Source organism: Miniopterus schreibersii (genome assembly GCF_964146895.1).
Source record: "Miniopterus schreibersii genome assembly, chromosome: 11".
Taxonomy (NCBI): Eukaryota; Metazoa; Chordata; class Mammalia; order Chiroptera; family Miniopteridae; genus Miniopterus; species Miniopterus schreibersii.
The window spans coordinates 41,430,919-41,455,640 of NC_138111.1; the positions used below are offsets into that span (position 1 = coordinate 41,430,919).

Here is a 24,722-nt window from a genome sequence, read left to right on the forward strand (position 1 = left end):
AAATATCAGCAGTTACCTATGCATTACTATTACTTACTAAATATATCCAGAAGCTTTCACATGTATAAATGCATTCATTTGGCAATAAGAAACATTCTTTTAATTGTCTGGATAGAATTGAGAAATTTAAATCTATTCATACAGTCCCTGGTTTACTTCTGATTTGTTTTTCTTTTCTGCAATGCCACTGTGTAGCTTCTTTCCCTCTAAATATGTAGTAAATGGTATTGTAGCATTTAGCACATCCATCCAGGCAGTGCAATTCAATAAAGAGAGCCTTCTTTCTTATTTTTATTGTCAAGCTGAACACCAGGATATTAACTGTATTGTAGATAGAGTTGCCTAGTTTAGTGTTACATGTAATATTGCTTTAAGGGGTTATTTCAGGCTTAAAGGTTTTGTTGCTCAGCTGAAGGATGGAGAGTAAGGATGAGAGTGAATGTCGTATAAAGTTTTAAAAATAGATGTGCCAGGCATTGAACCAGCCCCTCCCGAGTAGAGCAGAGGGTAGCCTTTTACCTTAAAAAAATTTCCAGGTAATTCTGATACATTCCTTTCCCCTACCTACCATAGTCATGAGGACTCACTCATTTCTTTTACCCATAAATCACAAACAACAATACAGTGGGCTCTCATAGCAGCCTCCGCTCCTTCTCAAGAAGTAGCTGGAGTTGCCCTTGTCCAGCTCAGCGAAGGGAATGGTATTTGCTGGTCTGGTTGAATCTGAATTTTCCCACGTCCAGATTCTGGAGCTCCCTCTGCTGTGGGTTCACACTGTGCTAACGCGTGACGCCGTGGCATCCCATGCCTTGCTTCAGGGTCCCAGTGAAAAGGTTCTTTCTCTCTGTTCAAAGTTTATTTCTATCCTTTGACTTCATGGAAAAATTCGCTCCCTTCCACTTTGCTCTACAAACTCCTGACTCTGAGCTTCGGGAGAATGGGGACCAGGCTTACTGTGTTACCCCCTTGTCACCCCAGCAGCCACCACACGGGAGGTACCCGACAAACGTTTTTAGAATAAATGAATGAGTGAACGATTGCTGACTGACAGGAATACCAGTCTCCAGCTTGAGTGTTACGTGTCTGTGTTCTCACCCTGGGGTATTTCTCAGGGGGATGAGCCTTGTCTTCATGCTCTGGAGATGGGAAGAGGTTTGAAAGTTCCTTTGTGAGAAGACAGACTTCTTGCTTGCAGTGTCCCCGAGACAGATGTCCATTGAGCAGCCCCATGTCACTTCCCTTGAAACTCCGTTAAACACCCTCCATCACCAGGGTGTTTCTGGTTTAAATACTTTGCACCTAACTGATAATACCTATTAAGAGTGTGCACCTATTGGAATATGTTAACCCAGATTTCTTCTTCAAGAATCCTCTCAACTAACGATACAGACTAATGGGACTCAATCACTTGTTTTTCTTCTCAGCATCTAAGTTAAATTAATTTTTCTTTGAATAGAGGGTTAGGAAATTTCAGTTTTTCCTTTTCTTTCTCCTAAATATGGTGCCCAAAGTTATGGCCAGATCCTCCACCTGAAGCAAATCAAAGACATTTGGCAATGGTAGCATTCCCATCTTCCCAGCCTGCCAGCCAGCAAGGTGGGGAGCTGCACCGTCCCGCTGCTTTCGGTTTCTCTCCAAGCCTGTTACAGCCAGAGAAGCAGCCCTAACAGGAAACACAAGGGAGATAATTACAGATCATTTATTCTGTTCATTTGTTCATTTTGTGGAAGGTTTGAGTCCCCAACCTGACTTTTACAGAGGTCATATCTCTTTTTCACACTGTAAGCAATAATAAAGAAAATGAGCTTTTCACTTCCTACATATGTCTCGGGGGTTTTGTTTTATAAAATAACTTTTATTGCATTTTTTATTGTAGGCATAATACATAGTTATTGTGTAAAAATAGAAAATATATATAAGCAATAGGAATAAAATAAACACAGCACATAATCCCATCATAGAAAGATAACTGTTAACATTTGCTGTGTACCTACTATCATCTTTTTCATATGCGTTTATTATGTTTTTACAAAACCAGTACTTTTTATACTAATCTTTAAATCAAAAAACATAAATCACAGCCATATTCACATGTCATCAAATATTGTCATAAAACCTAATTTTGATGGTTGCATAGATTCCATTGTGTGGATGTAATTTATGTACATTGTTTTAATATTGTTTTTGTTGGTAGATTGAAAAAGTTCTTCAGCAGGGAGAGATTGGAGACTGTGCAGAACCCTACATGGTTATCAAAGAGAGTGATGGTGGAAAGGTATGATATTTTGAGTATTGCTAAATGGTAACATCTTAGAATAATCAGATATTTTTCAGAAGTATTACACAATGTAGTTAATGGGATTTAGTCCATAATATGTTTCCATATGAGATACTAATAAATTGTATTTAAACCAAAGAAAGAAGAGAAACTGGTTATTGATGATAACTTTTTAAAGAAATAAATTATTAAACTCAACAAATGATGATATACACACTGATGTCTAATTGTAAAACTAGGGCAAATCACGTCCTGTTGCCTTGGTTCTGAGGCTCTGACCCAGCTGGTAGGGAGGCCACAGAGACCCCACGGAACCAAACAGTGCCAGAGCCCTTCTGGCTTTTCTCAACAGCATGGGACACCATCCTTTCTGGTATGGATGTTTTGAAATTGGCTGAAATTATGGTACATCATAAATTCACTAGTGCAGCATGGGTACTGAGCCTATGAAAAGGACATCTTTTCCCAGCACCCAGTATGATTTTTAAAGCACGGCCTTTCTGGACTAAGACTTGCCTAATCAGCATCACCACAGACTTATAAATTTCAAATAAGGTTTATTGAACTCAAGACTTATTTTACTTTATTTTATTTTTATCACCATTTACCCCCTCTAGGCCCTCTTCCACCTCCACCCCGCCCACCCCCACAATCACCACTGTGTTCATGTCCATGAGCTCTCTCTCTCTCTCTCTTTTTTTTATTTTTTGTTCAATCCCTCTACCTCAAGACATTTTTTAAAAATCTACCTTTTATTCTGAACTTAAAAAGGACACCTTGGAAGTGTTGTCAACCTAATAGGGAAAGTATTAGGAACCTTTATAGATCTTTCTGGAGTTTTCCAAGGCAAGTTTTGAAAAAACAGGCTCCCTTGAGAGCTTGGTAGATGATATATGAAACTTTTTATCCCAAGATGCTGTCATGAGAATTCAAGTCAAGTAACCAACCCTGAAAACTGGCACTTGTTGATTAGCTTGTATAATAAGTCTTTGACTTTTTTTTTTTTTAGCCGAAGGTATATTTAATAGTCAAATGTAGCCTTTCTTTAAACCCCTTTTCTAGTCTGTATTTCCTTGTCAGTTAGATTCTGACCTAAGATATGTCATTTTTCTGCTTTGGAAGTGCCTGTCATATCCACGGCAGGGCAGTGACTTGGTGCGGGTGCCCTATCGTTTGTCTCTGCTTGTCTCTTTCCATTTTCCTCTAGAGTAAAGACAAGATTGAAAAACTAAAACTTCAAGCTGAGTCCTTCTGCCAACGTTTGGGGAAATACCGGATGCCCTTTGCCTGGGCTCCCATTAGCTTAACAAGCTTCTTCAATGTCTCCACCCTGGACAGGGAGGTAACCGATGTGGAGTCCATGGTTGGTAAGATTTTCAGCTACAGTGGGAAGGAGTGGGCTCCCCAGTGCACCAGCTCTGAGCTCAACTGCTTATTAGTGGGGGCTTGGGGTACAGTAAGGTGTGGGCAATGGGAAAGAAGAAGGGGGTTAATAGGCTGAAACACTATTATGGCTGGATTACAAGTGCTTGAATAGACAACGATTCCCCCAAATTATCATGAATCTTGGTGGAGTTTAAATATACTCATATAATAAGATTTTTGGTTGGAATTTTATGGACAGTTTGACACTTTAAAAACTTAATTTTAAGTAGGCACCTCCTCTTAAGAGTAAAATTATTGAAAATAACAAGAAAATATAATAACCATCTATAGCGTGTTAAACAACTGCACCATGACTGGCTGCAAAACACAAGAGCCACCATCACGAAGCTTTTGAAGAGCAAAACTCAGGTTTCTCAGCAAAGTTTCCAGTCCCTTAAAGTTTACTTTGCCAACTGCAATGAAAAAGAGGTTGCCAAAAGAATATTTAGTTACTGTTCCAATTTATTTAGCGTGTTTCTTTTTCATCACCTCACCCTTGGTCTGAATCATTAATTTTTAAAACAGGTTGGATATGAAACTGTTCAAGAGGGTTATAGAATTTTCAAGTGGACCCACCCCTACTTGTGGCAGAGTTTCTGTTTTCCTAAACATCTTTGGATCCAGCAAATATTTAAGTCTAGAGTCACATTTCTCGTGACATTTCTCATGCATTCCTTCGCTCTGCCGCTTCTGACATGTTGCCTCTAGCAGAGGAGCGGAGGAGAAGGGTACTTTGTTATTGCAGCTGCTTTTCTGGAGTTATCGTTGCATAGTTTCTGGTCAGAACTCCTGGATTAGTTCTGATTTATCAATAACAAACCTCACCTTAGTGCTTCCTGACCTTCACACCACAATGCTTTGTAAAATGCATGTAGACCCAGGTAGCCTTATTTGAAAGAGTTATGCATAGAGCACAGAGGACACCCTAAATGAGCTGAATCCATAAATTCAGGCAGAGGGCTTGCCAAGGTTGCAGTAATCTCTAGGCCAAGGCTAAATTAACCTGACTACAGAGGCTGATTCTTAAGAAGCAACCAGAAGAGGCAGAATGGCAAATGTAGATGGGCAGTGGTAGCAGGAAGTTCCAGTTCAGCAGCACGGCAAGAATTAAGGATAAGAGAATATTCAGCCCAGCCGGTGTTGCTCAGTGGTTGAGTGTCAGCCCATGAACCAAGAGGTCACTGGTTCGATTCCCGGTTCAGGGCACATGCCCGTGTCTTGGGCTTGATGCCCAGTAAGGGATGTGCAGGAGGCAGCCAATCTGTGTTTTTCTCATCAATGTTTCTATTTCTCTTTCCCTCTCCCTTCCTCTCTCTCTAAAATCAATGAAAACATAGTGTAAAAAAAGAATATTCAAAGACAGAGTTGGCAATATTAGAATTATAAGCAATTCGACTATTCACAACAGAACCCCTGAGTTTTGCAGTAGAAAAGCAACAAAACCCTCACCTAAATCTCAAATGGAGATAAGAAACAACTAAGCAGAGTATTAGGGTTCCAGCCCACATCTGGGGGTGACTCAGGGTTCTAATCCCCATTAGATCAGTCTGGTCTGCTGCCTGCTTGGTCCACACGGCAAGAGCAGCAGGAAGCTGGGATTCAGAACATACTCAGGCTGACCCTAGCATATTTGGGTCACAATCCCAAATGCCTTCAAGGGCATTCGAGTACATGCCTCTCCCAGTGAAATGAAAATGTAAAAATAAAAACAAACACTGTTGACTAAATAAAGCTTATCTGCAGACCCATTTCTGGCTGCAGTTGTGGACTCCTGCAGGGCGGTGTCCGGCCTGCCCTCCACATGGGAGGGGACTGCAGCTGCTTGTGGCCTCTCCGCTCTGGTCAGAGGATGAGGGGCTCCAACAGGGGGGCTAAGAAAGGTAGGGGGTCAGTGGAGGAAAATTTTTAATCAGGACTAGAATGGCCACGTTCAGTGTTCTGGTTCAGTGCCTCTCAACATACCTTACACACGGTCCAGTTAATAACTGCTGTGTATTCAATCAGAAAGGCAGGCCTGAGAATGACCATAGTTTTCCTTAAAGGAAGAAGCTTGGCGGGTGAGCGGAGAACCTTGTCCCAATCCAGAAGGCTGTCTGAGAGAGCCCTCTCCTTGGAGGAAAACGGGACCGGATCCAACCTCAAGGCCACCACCATGACCATTAACAGCTTTTTCAAGCAGGTATGGCTCCATGTTACAGTATGTCTGGGTTCGTCCCATAACGTCATGGGTTTTGGAGCCCAAGGGGGTAGTATCTGCAGTGGGTAAAAGAACACGTTAGTTAACCTCACCTCACCTGGATCTCATTATCTGCAGACCAAGGGTGATGGTGCCTGGCTCACATGGCTTTTGGGCAGGCAAAGCGCTCCTCAGAGTGCCTGGGATCCAGCAAGTGCTCAGTGAGTGTTAGCTCTTCCAGTTGAGAGAAGGGTTTGCTCCCACTAAGACAAACTATCCTGTTATTAGGGTATGAAAACAGTCTGGCTGAAACATTGCTCCCCCTTGGTCTCAGGGTCTCCTGGCCTGGCCGTTGCCCTTCTCACCACTGTTCCATGTGCACCTGACAGGGCTGCCCCACTTGCTCAGAGAGAGTGACCACTGCAGATGGTTCTCTTTGTTAGCTCAGTAAACACTGAGACTTTAAAAAAACAAAGAATTTTCTAGAGTAATCACATTCATAGAGGCAGAAAGTGGAATGATGGTTGCCAGGGGCTGGAGAAAGGGGTGAATAGAGAGCTGTTGATTAAAGGGTATGGAGTTTCAGTTTTGCAATAGGAAAGAGTCCTGAAGATCAGTTGCACAACAGTGTGAATGTACCTAACGCTACGGAACTGAACACTCAGAAACTGTTAAGATGGCGAATTTTATATTATGTGTATTTTTACTACAAAAACAACTTTAGACCTGGCTTGACTCTGTTTTAGAAATTTTTCCATAACTCAGTCTTTATGGGCATTTCAAGGGGTTATGTTAATAATCTGAAATGCAGAAGGGATATTGAGGGGTCTGTGCACCGTGTCCCATAATAGCATGGGGCCGAAAGGGTTTCTATTCCTGGTATACTTCCAGTTGTATTAACTTGGGGGGCAGAATACTTGACTTAACTAAGTCTGAGTTTTCTCATCTGTACTTGGGAATGAGCTACACCTGCCTTACTACCTTACCAGGCTGCCGCAAGGATTAGAGCTCTTCCCATGGTTCCCTTGGTAGAGTACGTATCCCATGTAGGCACACAGAGGGTGGTATTTATGCTTAGCCTTCTTAGTCAGGACAAATGTGAAAAAAAGGACAATGGGGGAAACAATGGAAAGAGGCTTCCTCCATCTTCAAATCTTTGAAGAAAGAAGTAAGCTTATTCTGTATTTTCCAGGGAGTAAAACAAGCACCATTGGGCTTAAATTATAGGGGGAGATGCTTTCACCTAGATTTCTAATGGTCAAAGAGACTTCCCTAGAATGCAGCAGAAGCCCTGTCCCCAGAAGAATTCATGAGACGCCAAGCAACAGTCCAGGAAGAGTAGAGAAGGAACAGTTGACAAAAGGTTGCACTAAATGATGTCAGCATTGCTTATAATCCTAATTTCTATGAAAGGCATGTTAAAATAAAATTTAAAGATAAAAATCTTCCCATAAGTCATCGGCCCCTACCCCAGGCGTCAGTGGTGCACCTGTACTAACCCTGACTTCTCTCTTGGCAGGAGGGAGATCGCCTTAGTGATGAAGACTTATTCAAGTTTTTAGCTGACTACAAAAGGTCTTCATCCTTACAGAGAAGAGTCAAGTCCATTCCAGGTGTGGACGGCTTGTCTTTATCATCTTAAGCTGTGCCAAAGCCATGTAGGATTAGACACATTACTTGTCTACTGCTACACTTTATAAAATTATGTGTACCAAGTGAAATGTGGGCTTTTCCATTAGAAGTCGGGTATGAGTTGGTCTGCTTTGTTGGAAACTCTGTTAATATTTTCTATTCTATTAAAGGATTGATTCTATAAATAAACATGCTTTAGATCAGGTTTCTCAGATAATCAGGTAATAGTTTGAACAGAGGAGCCTTTTGCATCATATAAAATATTATCTGGAACTCTTAGTATCAAAAGAAAAGTGAAAGTGAGATGCTTTGGAGGACACCTTTCTTATCCTCAGCTTGATAGCCTCTGAGGCACTTCTGCAGCATGCTGGGGTACCAGAGAACCCAGTTCGAGAACCACCGATATTAAATATGTGCTATTATAGTATGGTAGTCCTGGAAGGGACTTTAAAGATTCCCCTAATCTATTTCTACTCATTCTAAAATTTCTTGCTTTTTAATTTCTGGAAACTAAATCTCAAAAGTTGTCGTGATGTGCTTTTTCTCCAGCTATAGGAAATTAGCTGGGAATTTCAGAACTCTCACACTCCCACAATGTATCCTTATTTTCACAAAAGAAATACACTGCAATAACTTTTCTTGATTTCTTTGTAACATAACCATGTCTCTATTAAAACAGCCCTGTTTTCTTTCTTTAGGCTTGCTCAGACTGGAGATTTCTATGGCTCCAGAGGTCATCAATTGTTGTCTGACTCCTGAACTACTGCCAGTGAGACCCTTTTCTGAAAACCGGACACGTCCACACAAAGAGATTTTGGAATTTCCAATCCGGGAAGTATATGTCCCTCATACTGTGTACAGGTGAGAAAAAGGCTCTTGGAAAACCACTGAACCCACATTTACAGTTCTATTTGGACAATGCCTTCACCATCCTTCAATCTACCTTCCTAGTTAGTAAGTTTTGGGAGAAATGAAATATGATGTTTACATAACTATAGATAATTGCTAGATCACATTCTAAAAATGATTATATACTTTTCTTTAACAAGAAAGTATTACTTCGGTCATAATTGTCGTGGGCATATTCTTTCCAGAAATGACAAAAATCCTCCTAATCATTACCTTGGTTTTCTTGTGTGCAGAAGGATGTATTAGGGAAAGAGCAACGTGGCCAAAAATGTTCTCAGTGTCTACAAGACAGGTTTTTTGTTGTTGTTTGTTTGTTTTTAAATATATCTTTATTGATTTCAGAGGGAGGAAGGGGGAAGGAGAGAGAGAGAGATAGAAACATCAATGATGAGAGAGTCATTGATCAGCTGCCTCCTGCATGCCCCCCACTGGGGATCAAACCTCAATCTCCTGGATCGTAGGTCGATGCTCAACCACTAAGCCACGCCGGCTGTGCGAGACAGATTTTTACCTGGAGACCAGCTCTGTCCAACAGAATGTACAGCAGTGGTAGAGATGTTCTATATGTGTGCTGCCCAGTACAGTAGCTACTAGCCACCTGTGGCTATTCAGCATTTGAAATGTGGCTAGGGCAATGGAAGAACTGAAATTTTAATTTTATTTAACCTTTAAAAGACGGCATTTAAAAGACAGCATCATACAAACTCCATATATTTTCCAGGATCAACTGTACAAATCATGGTTTCTTTCCTTTTGCCTGTAAAAAAGAACGTATATGCTTAGGTTTCTGAGTATTTAACTTTAGTTCATTTGAACTTAACTTCAAGTAGCTGTAAGTGGCTGGTGGCTACCATATTGGACAGCATGGAGCTGGAGAGTAAAGACTGTCTCAGTTTCTTGGAGGCCCTTTACTTGGGCTGGGAGGGAACTTGTCAACATACATCTGCCAAAGCCATTGCTGTTCACATATTTTAGTTGTCTTTTGAGAAGATTTTTTTAATACAGAGAAGAATGCTGTAACAAGCACCTTTTCTCCACCATCTGGAAATGACATTGTGTGTGTGTGCGTGTGTGTGTGTGTGTTTGTGTGTGTGTAAGTGTAAAACCATATTGATTAAGTTGAAGCCTCCTCTATACCCAGTCTCTGGTCACAGACTTCTCCCTTGCCACCCAAACATCAGTGATGAACTTGTGTGTCCTTTCTTCCATTTTCTCCTGTTGGACATACGTGTGTGTGTGTGTGTGTGTGTGTATCTGTGAACACCAAATGGTATTATTTTTACATTCATTTTAAATGTCCATAAATGGCTGCATACTCTATGCATTTTACTGCACTTTTCATCCAACAATATAATTTTTTCTTTTTTGTTTAAGTATTACTGTAGACTCATGAATTTTATTGATTCAATGTGTTACACTCAGTTATAGTCATGATCCTTTTAAGTTACTTAGATTTTCACAAACTTAATGAGTGAGAATTACTTGACAGCTTGTATTTTAGAAATATTAATATTGATTTACATAGAATTTTGGCATCATTTTTAACTGCTCTATAGTATTCCTTTGTGTAAAGAGGAATTATTTTTTCATTTCTTTATTTTTAATTGATAGACATTTATGGTTTTTTCCAGTTTGGGGTTTTTACATTGTGCAGTGAGAATTTTGTCTTTGTCTCTCTGTGCACATGTGTGAAATGTTCTCCTAAGGAATATGCCTAAAAGTGAAATTACTGGGTCACAAGTGATATACATTTTAAGCTTTATTTACACTGCCACTTTTTACAAAATGGTACCAGTTTGCAATCCTTCCAGTAGTGTAAGAGAGTTTGATTCCCCTAGACCCTCACTCACACTTTCCAGTATGATTTATGTGTACGGGGAACTGAAATGCCAAGAATTTCAGAACTCACCTAACCCAACTACACCCACCCCCACATTTCCAGATGCACAAATCTGAGCCCCAGGCAGGATAAGCAAATTGTTCACTGAGGTCAAAAACCACAGTGAGAAATACAACCAACCATCCACACAATTAGGAACAGACCTCTTCCTTTTAATGTGGAAACGTATCATTGTTCTCCCATTTAATCCTTTCTGAAGCAGCTCTTCCTTTTCTATCCTCAGTTCCTTAAATATACACCCAAGTCTCCCTCCCTCCTAGGTAAATAAGCATTCCTGGGATGTAGTAATTTCAGGTCTCCATTCCCTAGAGGGAAATGAAGGCATGAAAATGTTTGCTTATGGATGCTATGTTTGTATCTTTAGAAACTCTATCCTATAATTGGAAAAAATGCTTGTGGAATTGGAATAAACTCGCACCAAATGAATTCTCTAGTTATTCAACTTCCCCTCAGCATTTAATTACCCACGGGAAGCGTTTACAACTCTTTCTGCTCCTCTCTGCAAACATTACCCTTAATTACATCACAGCAGGACTCAGAATGCATTGGTGTGCCAGATAACTCAGAAATGCAGGAGTGCTACGGAGAACAAATCTGGAAGGATTACTATGGGCTCAGCTTGGCTTCATGAGAAACGGGCCCATGAGTACGAAGTGAATATTCTTTAGGCTGTTCTGTCCATTATAGAAATGCAAGGCCACCCCATTAAAAACCAGGTCACTACCCTTGGGAATGATGGACAACACTTCCCTCCACTTTTGTCATAGCACCTTCTCTTGGCTCTAAGCCCACCATAGTTTAGAACTTGTTTTAGGAAGAGTTGTAGTGAATTTGGTTCAGAATCTTACTATGTGGAAACGTCAAGGAATTTAGAGAGCATCTTGTCTAAATCTCCTGTGCTGCTGTTAAGCTTTTAGTATATCTTCTCTAATCCTCTCATGCTTTATAGTGGTTTTGTTTAGGTTGGTCTTGACAGTAACCAGCCCTAGACTAATTCTCCCTTCTCCTGCACCTCCACTGCTATTTCACAAAATGGAAATGGGAGACTCAAGTCAGGTCTGAACCCCAGGTCGAATTGGTGGGTTGACTAATTTTGCCTTTGGTGACCTAGTCTTATCATTTCTGTCAATTTTCCCTTCCTTTTGTTCCTGGTCATCTCCCTGTACCTCAAAAAACTTAGAACCTCCTGGCTTTCTATTCCCTCCTGCCTGCAAATCAAAGTCTCTTTTCAAGCAAAGGTCTCAATTTACCTACATTATGGTATCAGTGATAGGTATGACCTAATGTCTTATCTCTCCCAAGAATATTATTTCAGTAGAGATAGCAGTTCCTGTTTCATTTAGAAAATTTTTCTCTTTGACTTAGTTCAATTCTGGACATCATTCTAAGGGCTTGGTAAGTAGGGTGACTTTCCCCGTTGACATTGCGATTTCCATGACTCTAAACCTGGTCATAGCTATGTCCCTTTAAGGAAATCAAACAAATGAAAGTTAAGATTTACGGAGCAGATAAATTCAGAGATAATTCTTTGTTTGATAGAGGATTGACCTAATGAATATAAAATATGGTTTGATTTATAAAAATTTGATCTATCTGGAACTTATGGAAAATGTATCTATTGGGCCAAAGAAGGTATGCCAACAGTGACAAAGCCAGGATTCACATTTCAAACATAAACTGTAGAGCTCCCTTGGGTGGAGGGAACTATTACATGGGTCTAATGGCAGATGTTGTCTAGTGAGTGGTGGCCAGAGTCACACATCACAGGATTCTAATGTGAGTGAAGTTTCAATTTAATACCTATTGAGTAGAACTCAGGTTCCTTGTATCTCACTTAAAGGAGCAGCTGCCATAGAACCTCAAATAAAATTGGCTTGGGATAGGCTGAAATGGCCTTCCTGGCCTCAGTCTCCCCATTTTCCTCTCTCTTCAGGTGCCTCCTCTGATTGCCCTACCCCTTCTGGTGCCCTCAGTCAGGGTCGCCGCGTTGTACTACAACAGGCACCACTCCCATTGTACTCTCTGTGGATGCTGACCCTGGTGCCTCCACCTTATTTTTAGTGCTTTAGGGAGCAACCTAGAGCAGTTATAGGAAAACTATGTTGGACTCAGAAACATCCCCATGAGCCAGCGAAGGTTGGTCACTGACAAAACAAACCCCTTCTCTGAGGAAAGAGGTGAACTTCTAGAGCCCGAAGTCCTGATCCCAGGAATGGCCAGCATCTCCCAGACCAGTGCCGTGTGCCACCTCTATAGGTTAGAGGCACAGAGCCAGGCAAGTGTTCCCTGAGACAGACCCAGGCAAGAGCTTTTGCAAAATCACAGAGGACAGTAATTCTGGAAGTAGAGCAGAACAGCTGGAAAAATTAGGCTGATAAATAGGATTACCCAAATCTGAAGTTCGCATTCCTTTCTCCATGCCCGGATTAGGAAAACACTAGTTGTTAGCCTAGGAACAGGTTTGGACCAACTCCTGGCTTATTTTCCATGTGGCCCAGCAGCTGGTAATGGAGATGCCAGCTGCCTTGTGGTTGGGGGCAGAATGAAAACAGCACTGGCTGGAGCCAAGGCCTAGTGCGACCTTGAAGGGCGTGTATCCTGTAGCTGCTACGGGGGCATGTACCGAGATCACAGGCGCTGAGGCTGTAATGAGCTTGTTAAGCTACTTGCCATCCCTTTAACTGGTGATTACATTAGGGAAAGCCACATAAAGTGTGTTTTCATTTCTCATCCCGCCCCTGCGAGCCTCTGGGGTCTTTTTATCCAATTATCAGACTTGCTGTGGAGGACTGAACTTGCCAAGAACAAGCCTATCAGTCGGAACACGATTTCTTTGATGGATAATTAGCTGTTTCCAGGCCTACTCCTATGCAGCCGAATGCTCTGAGACCAGAAGTCTAAAGCTTGCCTGATAACTGGTCTAAGAGGGAGGTGCCTCCCAGGTTATAGTAGAGTTCTGAGGAATCCTACCAGACTTGCATCCCACAGGGGCCGAAAGAATGTCACGGGATAAATATGCAAGCCGATCTTGCATGAATGCCTGGAAGTTGTGATGGAAAGAACAGAATTTCTAAGGAAGGAGTGAACCAGAAATAATTCTGGATGAAGTGGTTAAGGAGGAGCTGGGACGTAGGGAGTGGAAACTGTCCTTGAGAGGAGCTTTATTTTGTCCAAGGAAATGAACCCCCAACCCGAGACCAGTTGGATCTTCTCGGTGCTGTGGGTGAGGGGGAGGGGAGGGGTGGGGTGAGGGTGGTTGTGCCTCAGAGTCTATTGTGGAGTTTTATAAAAATGCAAGTGTCCATCTTGGAGACTTACCTACCTGGGGACTCCCATTCCAGATGTCTGGGGTGGGGCCTTGAGCCTCCTTTAAGAATCAAAGCTTACCCCTCCCTTTTATGGAGTCCCTCTCAATGAGTTCCTCTAATCTGTGGAGTCATGCAAAGGTCCACAGTGACATCAGCCACTGGAAACTCAGGGCCCTCGGCTCAGGGCCGAGGGCCATGCAACTTCATCCACCTGACTTGGGAAGCAGTCCCAGGGTCTGCATGGAGATCAAGTGAGATGGATTTGGCCAAGAGCAAGCATTTGTCTATCAGGAATTTATAACACAGCAGGAAACCTCTTCATGTGAGGACAGATTTTTATGGTGTAATGCTCCTCAGATGCTATAAGTACTCTAGTGTTATTGCTAATTAATGATCGGTAGGTTTCGATCTGTTTAGCCCCTGGTCTAAATCACCAGCAGAACAATGCCTACTTAAATAACTCTCAAAATAATAACTCCCCATTCTTATTTGTTTCTTTAGTTGTTTGAAGTTTATTTTGGATTAGGTAGCTAATTCTAATGGTTCAAAATTATTGAAGTGCAAAAATGCAGAATGAAAATTCTCTCTCCCATTCTTGACCTCCAACCATCCAATTCTCCCGCTCCTCGAAGACATCCTTTTTAATATATATGTTTACTCAATTATTTATTTCACAAATATTATTCAGTGCATACAATGTGCCAGGTCCTATTCTAAACACTGGAGAAATACTAGTGAACAAAACAGGTGAAAATCATGTCAATTCCACAGTTCAATCCTATTTTTGACAATAGGAATCAGCCATATTTTTAAAAAATCAATTTCTTGTTTATCCTTCTAGAAATAACCTACGTGTATAAGCCAATATAACCCTGCGTGTTTTCCCTTCATGATGCAAATATGGCACAACTGTCACACTGCTCTGCTCCTTGACTTTTCATTGAAACTATATTATGGAGAGCACATCATATGAATACATAGAACTGCTCGTGCTTTTTTATAGCTGCACTGAATCTCATTATATGGATGTATCATGATGTATTTAACCCCATACTGATGAGCATGTAAGATGTTGCCAATCTCTTGATATTACAAATGATGTTACAATGAAATATCTTGTAGATTCTTTCATACATGTCAGTATATTTGTTGGGTAAATTCCTGCTTTTCACCCTTTAAAGAACTCTGCCTTAAGTATAAGACAACCCTGACGCCTAGTCCTTGGCTTTACTAAACTAAGCAACCAATTACTCATGGAACACGAAGCTTATTATGAACAAACAATTTAAGAACAGCAGGGCAGCCCAGGTAAAATCAAATCATTTAAATTAGCCAAGTAATGGAGACAAAGGCAAAGTGATACCTGTTGCCTGAATTATTCAGATAATTAAGTCCCTGTACTTAACTTTGCTGTGGCAAGTTGGTCTCAATAATAAATCAGTCCCCACTTATCTGATGCCCTGCTCCAAAACTTGGCCGTCCTCCTTTTTTTCTAGAAAAGTGAAAAAATTCAGAGAAGCCAGTTACCTAAGATTACTTAGCAATAATTGCAGGTTTTGCAAAGCTATCCCTTCAGCCACTTGAGGGCGCCATTTGCTCACTTTCTAGATTCATATGCACTTTGTTATCTTTCCTATTACAAAGGGAGTTGTGGTTTTATTAAAGTAAAACACAGTTTAAATTTTTTTCCCCCTTGAAGTATAGGACCAAATAAATAAATAAAAGACCACATATGAGAAAGTATTCCAGTGTCCCAAGAGATTGCTGTTGTCATTTTTTGCAAAGCATTTTATTTTCACCTGTCAGCTTCTGCCTTCTTTCATTAGTAAGTCATGACCTTAGAAATCTGGAACTTTTGGGGGAGATAGAGTAGGAATAAGGATTGAGATCTGTATCCTGTGGAGTAGAGGGAGAGAGAAATCTCATTTTTGGGAGGTGTTCACTGTGCATATTTACACATTGACCAATCCTGGCACATACAGAACTAAAAGAATGCGAGTGAGGCAGTAATGAAATGGCGTTAAGGAGGTTCCGTGTACATTAATGTCACGGATTCCACAAAGCACAACCCCACATCATGCTCACTCATTTTGAGTCCCCCATGCTTTCGTGTTACTGCCTATAAACAACTGTCCTAACAAAAAATCCTGCTCTGTCCACTCAATGATGGCAAGCATCATTTTCTCCATAGAGCCTTTACAGAGAATTCAGCATGAAGGTCCATGAAACATCCTGTTTTTTCGTGGGTTTGGAGTATAAGGTTGGTGGGGGCAGAAGCAATAGAAACCGTGATGAAAGTAAGGCAAATCTGGGCTTGCTTTTGTTTAGGGCGATGCCTGGTTTGCCTAGATTAGAAGGAGCCTCCTAAAATCCAAAGGCCTTCTTTCTTTGATTTCTATGGTTTTTTTCGTTTTTTAATTATTATTTTAAAATTAGTTCTTTGAAGTGGTTTGTCTTCTGGCGAGATATCCTTTGGGGAATGGTCCCCTCTTATTTCTTTTGCCATTTGGGGGGGTAAAAATCTTTTCTACATTTTACCTTTTTTATGCTTAGTTCTGTCTTTTCTGTGTACTTTATTGGTAGCCCAAAGATCAGCATTCATCCACTCATCCCTGAAGTGTTTGGCCATCTCTAAAGCATAACTATTATAACAACTCTCTGTTAATGGATGTCCTGTGGTTTCAAGCCTCAGACAGGCTGCCCTTGGCCCCTTTCAGCAGAAGTCAGAATGCTCTGGGTGAAATATTAGATGCTGCTCCACCTGTCACTGGCTTCCCAGGGGAAAAGTGGGTTTGGGTGGAGCCAACGCAGGCTAGCCCCTTACCACAAAGTGAAAGAGAGCTATGAGCAGAGAAGGACTGAGTTTTGACAATGTAATAAGGTAATTTAATTAAAAATGAATTTCATTTATCTATTGGCCTAAACCCCAGAAAGATTATAAAACTTCTAAAACTGTGCAGTTCCACCTCATTTATGTTCTTTGTTTGACAGCCTTCAAAATGTAAACTGAGATCCATGTAACAGTGTGGAAATATAAATATTATGGTTTAATAAGGATAAAAGTTGAGGAACTGAACTTAATGGTTAATTTTAATGACTTTTACAAGATCTCCATGCCTAAGTTTAAAATTATACATTTAGCAATAAGAATATCCTTTCTCAGCTTTTCCCAGAGTTATAGTTTTTAAAAACCAACCCTGTGGCTTCGTTTGTTTCAATCCACTTGCTTGATGGGGTGACATGGCTGTGTTTTCTCCATCAAAATTCCCTCCATGCCCGACCGGGCATGGCTCAACAGTTGAGCGTCAGCCTAGGATTCAGGCGATCGGGGTTCAATTCCCAGTCAGGGGACATGCCCGGGTTTGGGGCTCGATCCCCAGAAGGGGGCATTCAGGAGGCAGCCGATCAATGACTCTCACATTATTGATATTTCTATCTCTCCCTCTTCCTTCCTCTTTCTGAAATCAATAAAGATATATTTAAAAAAAAATTCCCCCCATGGGTTCACGATAGGAAGCAGACCAGTTTCTTTATTTTATTAATAGATTTACATTTCCATATTGTCAAGGCACCAGTTAATGTCCTCAAAAATGACATGCACAAATATACCATATACTGTGTCTCACTTTTCAGAAAATAAAAAAGGAGTCAAACTCAGACACCTTAGAATTGTGACTCATGTTCCAGCTCAGGGTTGGGTGAATTTGCCTCCCAGAGCAGGAACATGGAGATTCTTCTTCAGTTAATTTTATTCTATTCCTTTCCCCCTCTAATACAGATCTTCCGAGCTTACTTGTCCTTCCGTTCACTCCCGTTACTGTCAGGGCGAGAACTTGGCCTCCCCTCAGCCCACCTTTGCAGAAAGCACCCTGTGCTCCGCAGCCTGACTCAGCTCGAGCTGCACCATTGGCCTTTACAGTGCCCGGTTGCAAAACTTTTTATTTCACCGATGTTGAGCAGAATGCTGCCAATGGACACACCATCCCAGACATTTAGATGCTATTGTAATTCTTTCATAACACGAATGGGATGTTCTTACTGGGGAGAGGAAGAGAGAAGGGAGATGATCCGTTTTCCTCAGGCAGGTTTTCTTTCACTCTAATGACCACCTGGCCCATGGGCGAAGGAGTTTATCAATGACTGCCTCCACTTTTGTAGAAAACAAACAAGTTAGTGGTCTGTCCTTATTTTGTGAAAAAGCAAAATGATTAACAATTCTCCCCAACCCCACTCCCTACAATATTTTGAAACCACCTCCAAAACCCAGACAAGCCTTCTCTCTCACCAAGCACCCAGAGCAGATACATGTTTCCAGAGGTAGTGGGGGGGCATCTGGACAATTTATTCTTAGTAAGCCTGCTGATTCCTCCAATTCCAATACTTTCTCCTCCAACGCAGCCAACAACATTAAAAACATCAGGAATGAACAAGCAAGCATTATACTGTATAGTACTGATTTCTTCATTGGCTGGTTTTGGGGGTTTTTTAACGGGTGGAAGACTAATAAAGACTCTGCCCCAAACCAAAAGACAAACAAAAGTCAGATTCAGTAACAGCAAAAATTGGAGATTTTCTGGTCTGTGTATGTGCTTTTGTTAGCTGGCAGATTTGTTTTAGGAAACTATTTGCAAAGCCTGGAAAAAATGTGCTCCCTCTGGCCCTTAAAATAATGTGCAGGTTGGTTCATGTTAGCCACCACGTGACAATTCTGGCTGGTGGTCTTTTCAAATAGGCAGCCCCGTCCAGAGGTGGCATCGAAACAATATCTTTAAACCTTGAATTTTTGTTGTTTTACAAAACCAAATATTGAAATGTATGTTTTGTTTTCACTTGGGGGAGGCTTTCGTTAAAAATTTGTTGTTTTAAGGGAGAAGGAAGGATGCTTGCGGTAGCTACATTTTGGGATTCTTTCATGACTTTTCTGTCACAGCCTCTTTAAGAGATGTTTGTTAATTCAGTTAATAGAATCAAAAATAGAACCCCTCCAAATTATTTGTTTTTTAAAAGTTTCCGTTTTCATACTCAGTTGGAGATTGGATTGACTCCAAAGAGGCTATTTTGATGTTAAGTCATCCTATTGTATTTCTTAGTCCACGAGAATAACCCTGAGAATCAGTTAAGAGGAAGAACTTTTACAATGTAAAGCCATTTTTTAAAAGAAATCTCAGGTTCAAATATCACTGAACACCTGACATACACTTTTTTAAGTGTGTGCACTTGTATTAGTTATCTGTTGCTGTGTAACAAAAACCTGTGCAGCTCAACACAGCAAGCAGTTATCTCACAGTTTATGTGGGTTATCCAGGTGTGGCTAAGCTGGGTGCCTCTGATTCTCAAAAGGCCACAGTCAAGATCTCAGCTAAGGCTGTGATCACCCCAAGGCTCAACTAGGGGGGATTTGCTTTTAAGCTCACTCATGTGGTTGTTGACAAGATTCAGTTTCTTTTGGACCATTGGGCTAAGAGCCTTTAGCTCCTCACTAGTTGTTGGCAAGAGGCCTCTGTGAATTCCTTGCTATATTAGTCTCTCCATAGGGCAGCTCATAACACAGCAATTGGCTTTCTCTGAAAAATGGAGGGAAGAAGAAGGCAGGGGAGAGAGGAGAGAGATTATAAGTCAGGGTCTTTTTGTAACCTAAGAATATCAGGAGGTGGAATCATTGGGAGTCATCTTAGAAGCTGCAGCCACAGTTCTTAACCAAGCAAAAAGTTGGGGTGCTCCAGTTGTGTGAGGTTGAAGGAGCATAGGAGGGTGAGTCAAGGAGGGAGGGTTACTTCTGTGCATGCTGAGGACAAGGCTCTCCATGGAGGGTTTAATAGCCGACCTGGTATGTTTCTCCTTGTCACCCTAAGCATCCAGATCTCCCCCAGATCAGAGTCTCATGATTAATAATTACCCCTTTTTATCCCCTCTCTCCACTCTCACCTACAGTCCGTAAATCCGTCCTCTTTGTAAGAAGGAAAGGAACTGAGTAAACTAATTCATACTTAGGTGGGAGTGAATGATATGTCAACCACTTAATACATTAAATCTGCTAAGCAGTGTTTCAAAAGAATATTTAGTAACAGGGGGATCAATTCATAAAATTTCAATTAGTTCCACAAAGTCTGGTTTAATTTCTTTTTTTAATTACAGTTTACAGTCAATATTATTTTGTATTAGTTTCAGGTGTACAGCACAGTGGTCAACAAAGTATGGTTAAAAAAAAGGTTTCAAGCAGTTAGAGATTTATTTTTTTCTTAAAGTAGGCAGTTTTCCCCAGCAGTTTTCAAAATGTTTATGTATTTGTGATTCTTTTCAATGGGAATCTGATCTAGATAAGACCTAAGATTGTAAACATCCCAGCTTTCCTTTTGGGTCTTTTGCTATTGCAAAGTCGTTGGATTTTGTTAAACAAGTCAGTGGCTTAAGGAGGAGAGCTCAGGTGCTTTTACCTGTTTCTAGAAAGGAACATTCTCTTTGCCCCAGCTTGAGGTCCTGCTTTATTAAACAGGTTTAATAACCTGCTGGTTTTCCAAGCGCTTTTTATTTTTTTCCTTTCTTTATTCTATTTTGTTTTTCCATCACCATTTATCCCCCATTCCCTCTTCAACCTCCACACCCACCCCACTACCTCCTGCAGTCACCACACTGTGGTCCATGTCCACGAGTTCTTTCTCCCTTTTTTTTTGGCTCAATTCCTCCACGCCCCCAACACCCCCACCTCCACCCCAGCCAGAGCTGGCTGCCTACTCTCTATCTATAAGTCTGTCTCTATTTTGCTTGTTAGTTCAGTTTGTTCATTAGATTCCACAAATGAGTGAAGTCCTATGGTACTGGTCTTTCTCTGCCTGGCTTATTTCACTTAGGATAATGTTCTCCATGTCCATCCATGCCGTTGCAAAAGGCAAAATGTTCTTCCTTTTTACATCCAAGCCCTTTCATAAGAGGAACTTTTATCTGTCTCATAAAAAGAAGGGATGGGAATTGAGGTCATAGGAAAGGCACTCTGCAAATACAGAATATGTGAGCATTTAGTCCATGCTCGAAGACAAATTATTAGTAGTAATAATAGTTGTAATAAGTAATAATAATAATAATAAAGACACCATATCTGATGTTCAGATTGTAGTTCATCAATTGAGAAAGAATGGATTATTTTCCCTTCAAAATCTTTAGAAGTGGAAATCTTTACAAAGATTTCCCTTCAAAATCTTTAAATCTATAACAAGTATAAGAGTTTGCTGGTTTTCTATTTGTTTTTCTCACTCTCATTTGATTTCTGTTTTAGAGTGCATTATTTTTAAACATAACATGACTAGAGAGAGAGAATATTGGGTCATTTACTGTAACATTTTGTCTCTGGCTACTTAACTGCATTTGCTTTTTGTGGGGGCGGGGTTAGAGGTCCCCAATGTTCAGAATACAGTGCCAGCATTTACACAAAGCATTGCAGCCCAGCCCACAGAGCACCGAGGTTACTAAGGGGCAAGCAGCTGCCTGCGACAACACCCCCAGGGCCTCCTAATCTTGTGCCATTTCGCAGGGCAGGCAGCCTGCTGTGGACTCGGACTTCTGCCCTGGCATAGGATTCATGCACCGTCTTTCTTGCTCTGATCTCTGAAGATGGGACATTCTCTTCACCCTACACATCAGGGCTTTTCTTTCCATTTCTGTTTTTCACGGATTCCTTTGTGAATCTGTGCTTTGATTTAACCTAAAGTATTAGAAATAGGAATAAACACAAGTCATGGTATTAGACCATGGAATGACAAGACAGGAGATGGCAAATGTTTTATGTTTATGCATTTATTTGTAAAGCTTCCCATTCTAAAAGGTATCTGAGGCCATTTATGGAGACTGTAAAACAAGGTGTAAAATTTCTGGGTTAAAGGAAAATCAGTCTAAACCTGGATAAGGTTAGTACACAGAATATATCTTAAGGACCTTGACAGTTCCTTAAAAAGTCAGTTGCAAATTTGACTTTGAGCTTCCAGCAGCCAAACAAACAAAAGGAAACACAATAAACTATAAGATTCATGTGTCCACCAAATGAAAAACAGACCCTTTCTCCTGGATCTGTGCTTCTCACACTTGAATGTGCATTTGAATCAACTGGGGTGCTGTGAAATGAAGTTCTGATTCAGCAGGTCAGTGGTGCATTCTAATTGCCCCCAGGTGATTCTGATGCTGATGTTGCTCCTCCCTGGACGGGTCTTTTAGTAGCAAAGTCTTAGCTCTGCATAAGTGCCATTTACAATGCATGCTCCCACTTAAAATATATAGCCACGTTTGGTTTGCAGGTTTCCTAGATAATTCTAAAATATGTCAAATTTTGAGCTCTAAGATTTCTAACTTCATTTGCTATTGATGTATTTAAAACATCAAAAGCTCTGTCTAACACTGAGGGACAATAGTCATTCTCATCTTTTAAGTTAATTATGTTATTTTGAACCTTTTCTAAAAATGTTTTGTTTGTTTGGGGAAACATTCTTCAGCCCCTGTAAATAATACAATAAAAGACCACATTATAATGTTCTGGTGAGTCTGATTGTTGACCATAGATACTGTTTACTGTTGTTCTTAGAAATAGCAACGGTTATGGGCACTGAGTCTAGTATTAGCTTCAAAGCACCCAGATCTGAATTGCACTGTGCTGGCTGTGTTACCTTGTGGAAGTTATGCACCCTCTCTGTGCCTCAGTTTTATCACCTACCTAATGAGGCTCATAGTAGTACCTGTCATAGGTACTATTAGATACTATTAGTGCCTACACATAGGAAAAATTAAATAATATTAGCTATTTTTATTATGATGTTCACAATACATTTTCCTGGCAGTGAGCTGCTCATCTTGCATAAAAAGTACCTTAAAAGAATATATCTAGATTTGCAATTTTCTGTGCAATGCTTGAGAAAAACACACTAGATAACTATAAGATATTGGTGATACTAATAGGCACTTGAATTTCATCCTGTTGGAATCAAAGTCTGCTGCTAACAAATTACTAACAGGAGTTAGAGGCACCAACCTTTTCCCGTAGCTTTTTAATGAGGGCATCTCGTCCATGTAGTTGGTTTTGCTGCATTTCCACTTCAGCAAATAGTTCATCAATTCTTTGGCTCTGTCTTTGCAAAAAAGGCTAGAGAGGGAGAGTTTTAAAACACAAGGGGAGGAAAAGAAATCACTTTGAAATTGCCAGAATAGGTTGGCGAGCTTTTTCTACATAAAGCTGTTTCAGCAGTTGCATCAGGAGAGCCAAGCACTAACTTCCTAGCCCGTCTACTTCAACCCAGTACATATATTGCTTGTGGTCGGCTATAAGACCATCACTTGAGTCTCAAGCTAGAAGAAAACTAATAGAAAAACCGGTTTCTTGGTATTTTATCTTTTTCCCTACCCGATACCTATATCCAAGAACATTTGAGACCTCCCTAAGCCCCGAAGCACCTGACCACGTCATTTAAAACATATTAGGATGCACCCACTTTCTCATTTGTTACATGTATTTTATGTATAACTTTATAACAGTCCACAAAGTAGGAGGAAAAAAAATTTCACCCGTAGGTTAAATTCAGTAGAGTTGTTGTTGATTAATTGAGAACATGTTGCACTCGGTAAGCATTTAATTTAAAATTCGTTAATTTTGGTTTTGAGCTTTTTACTTTCTCTATTTCAGAGCTAATTATTTCTGAATGCCCAGACATCTTTGTGGAATCCTAGAATGTTCACAGATGTTAGGTTCTGTGCTTACCATCCTGAAAGAAATATGGCCTTTTCACAACCCCATCCCAGCTCTGCAGGAAAGCCTCAACACCTGCACGCTTGTAAGGAAATGGATTTTAGTGACTAGATGGACCTAGAGAGTGTTCCCTCAGAAAGAGTGTTTTGCCATTTTCTGAGGGGCTGTGAGAGAGATGAGAGAGGGTGTGCTAGAGAAAAAGAGAGACTCAGAGAGATACACACAGATTAAAGGCAGACAGACAAACATAGAGAGACAGAGACAGAGACAGAAAGAGACTGAAAGAAAGATGGAGAGAGAACCCCAGAGAGACTGATGATCCCCTAAGTAACATACATTAAGATCTCATAGTCCTGCCGTGTTGAGAGTTGCATTTTAAATTCACTCAGCTGTTTTACACAATCCTGATAAGAACATAATCTTCACCGGTGTCATATTTTGCAGTTTATAGCAAAGCACTTGTCAGGTATCATTGAATTAAAACTTAACTCCCATCTTTTCATTACAGGTGAGGAAATTGACTTGTCCACCTTACATTTGTAGAGCATTTTGAAATTTTTTAAAGGACTGTTCCACCCATTATCTTATTTAGTAAGGGCCACCAATCACAGGTCTCTATATTAGCCCATCTTCCCTGGTATAACAGCAGCTTAAATTATGGGCATTACCGATATTCAAAAGACAGTGGAGATACCCCAGGTCACAGAATCAGCAATTTTTTTAAAGTATATATTTGATATTAGTACCTTGTTACAGCTTCTATACTGAAATAAGAGAGACAAAACCAAAATTGACACCAATTTCATTTCAAAATCAAATCTACTTTTCTCATTTCCCCATATCATCTTCTAGTCCTAACCCTTCATGTATATTCAATTTTTGAATATGTGTAGCCCTGTCATAGATAAAATTTTATATTCTGAATTTTCACTCAACAGTATGCAACGAGCACAAGCCATTTAACTCACTTTCAAGGAAATACATAAGGAGCACCAAGGATTGTTTGACTTTGAGCAGCTACAGTTAATCCTTTGGCTCTCTGGGAATCCCAAGGCCCTGTAAGGAAAATATTCTGAGAGAATAGAAAGCTAGCTTTTTGCTTTATGACATGACCAATTGTTCCTCCACTCACTTCTTGGAAGCGAGTCACATAAATATATATATATTTTAATTCAAAACGGTTTAGGTTGCCATTACCAGCAATGGAAGATAATAGGCATTTTCACCACAAAGGGTTAATCTGCACCACCATTCTTCTTAACCAGGTTTTCTCACAGCAGAAATAGCTCCCACTTCATGAATCTTACTTTGGGGTCTATTTTCCAATAGGATAGCATTTCTGTTAAAAATCGTAATAGTATTAAAAATAGTTG

The 24,722-nt window shown here is 40.5% G+C and overlaps 1 protein-coding gene across 1 annotated transcript in view; it reads left to right on the plus strand.

Annotated features, from left to right (window-relative positions):
* The window catches only part of DOCK8 (dedicator of cytokinesis 8), a 182,978-nt gene that overhangs the window by 83,292 nt on the left and 74,964 nt on the right, over positions 1–24,722 (plus strand). The window contains exons 10-14 of the mRNA XM_081152481.1: positions 2,195–2,275; positions 3,486–3,645; positions 5,746–5,882; positions 7,399–7,492; positions 8,210–8,372. Of these exons, the coding sequence (XP_081008607.1) occupies positions 2,195–2,275; positions 3,486–3,645; positions 5,746–5,882; positions 7,399–7,492; positions 8,210–8,372 (635 nt within the window). The remainder of the gene's footprint in view (positions 1–2,194; positions 2,276–3,485; positions 3,646–5,745; positions 5,883–7,398; positions 7,493–8,209; positions 8,373–24,722) is intronic.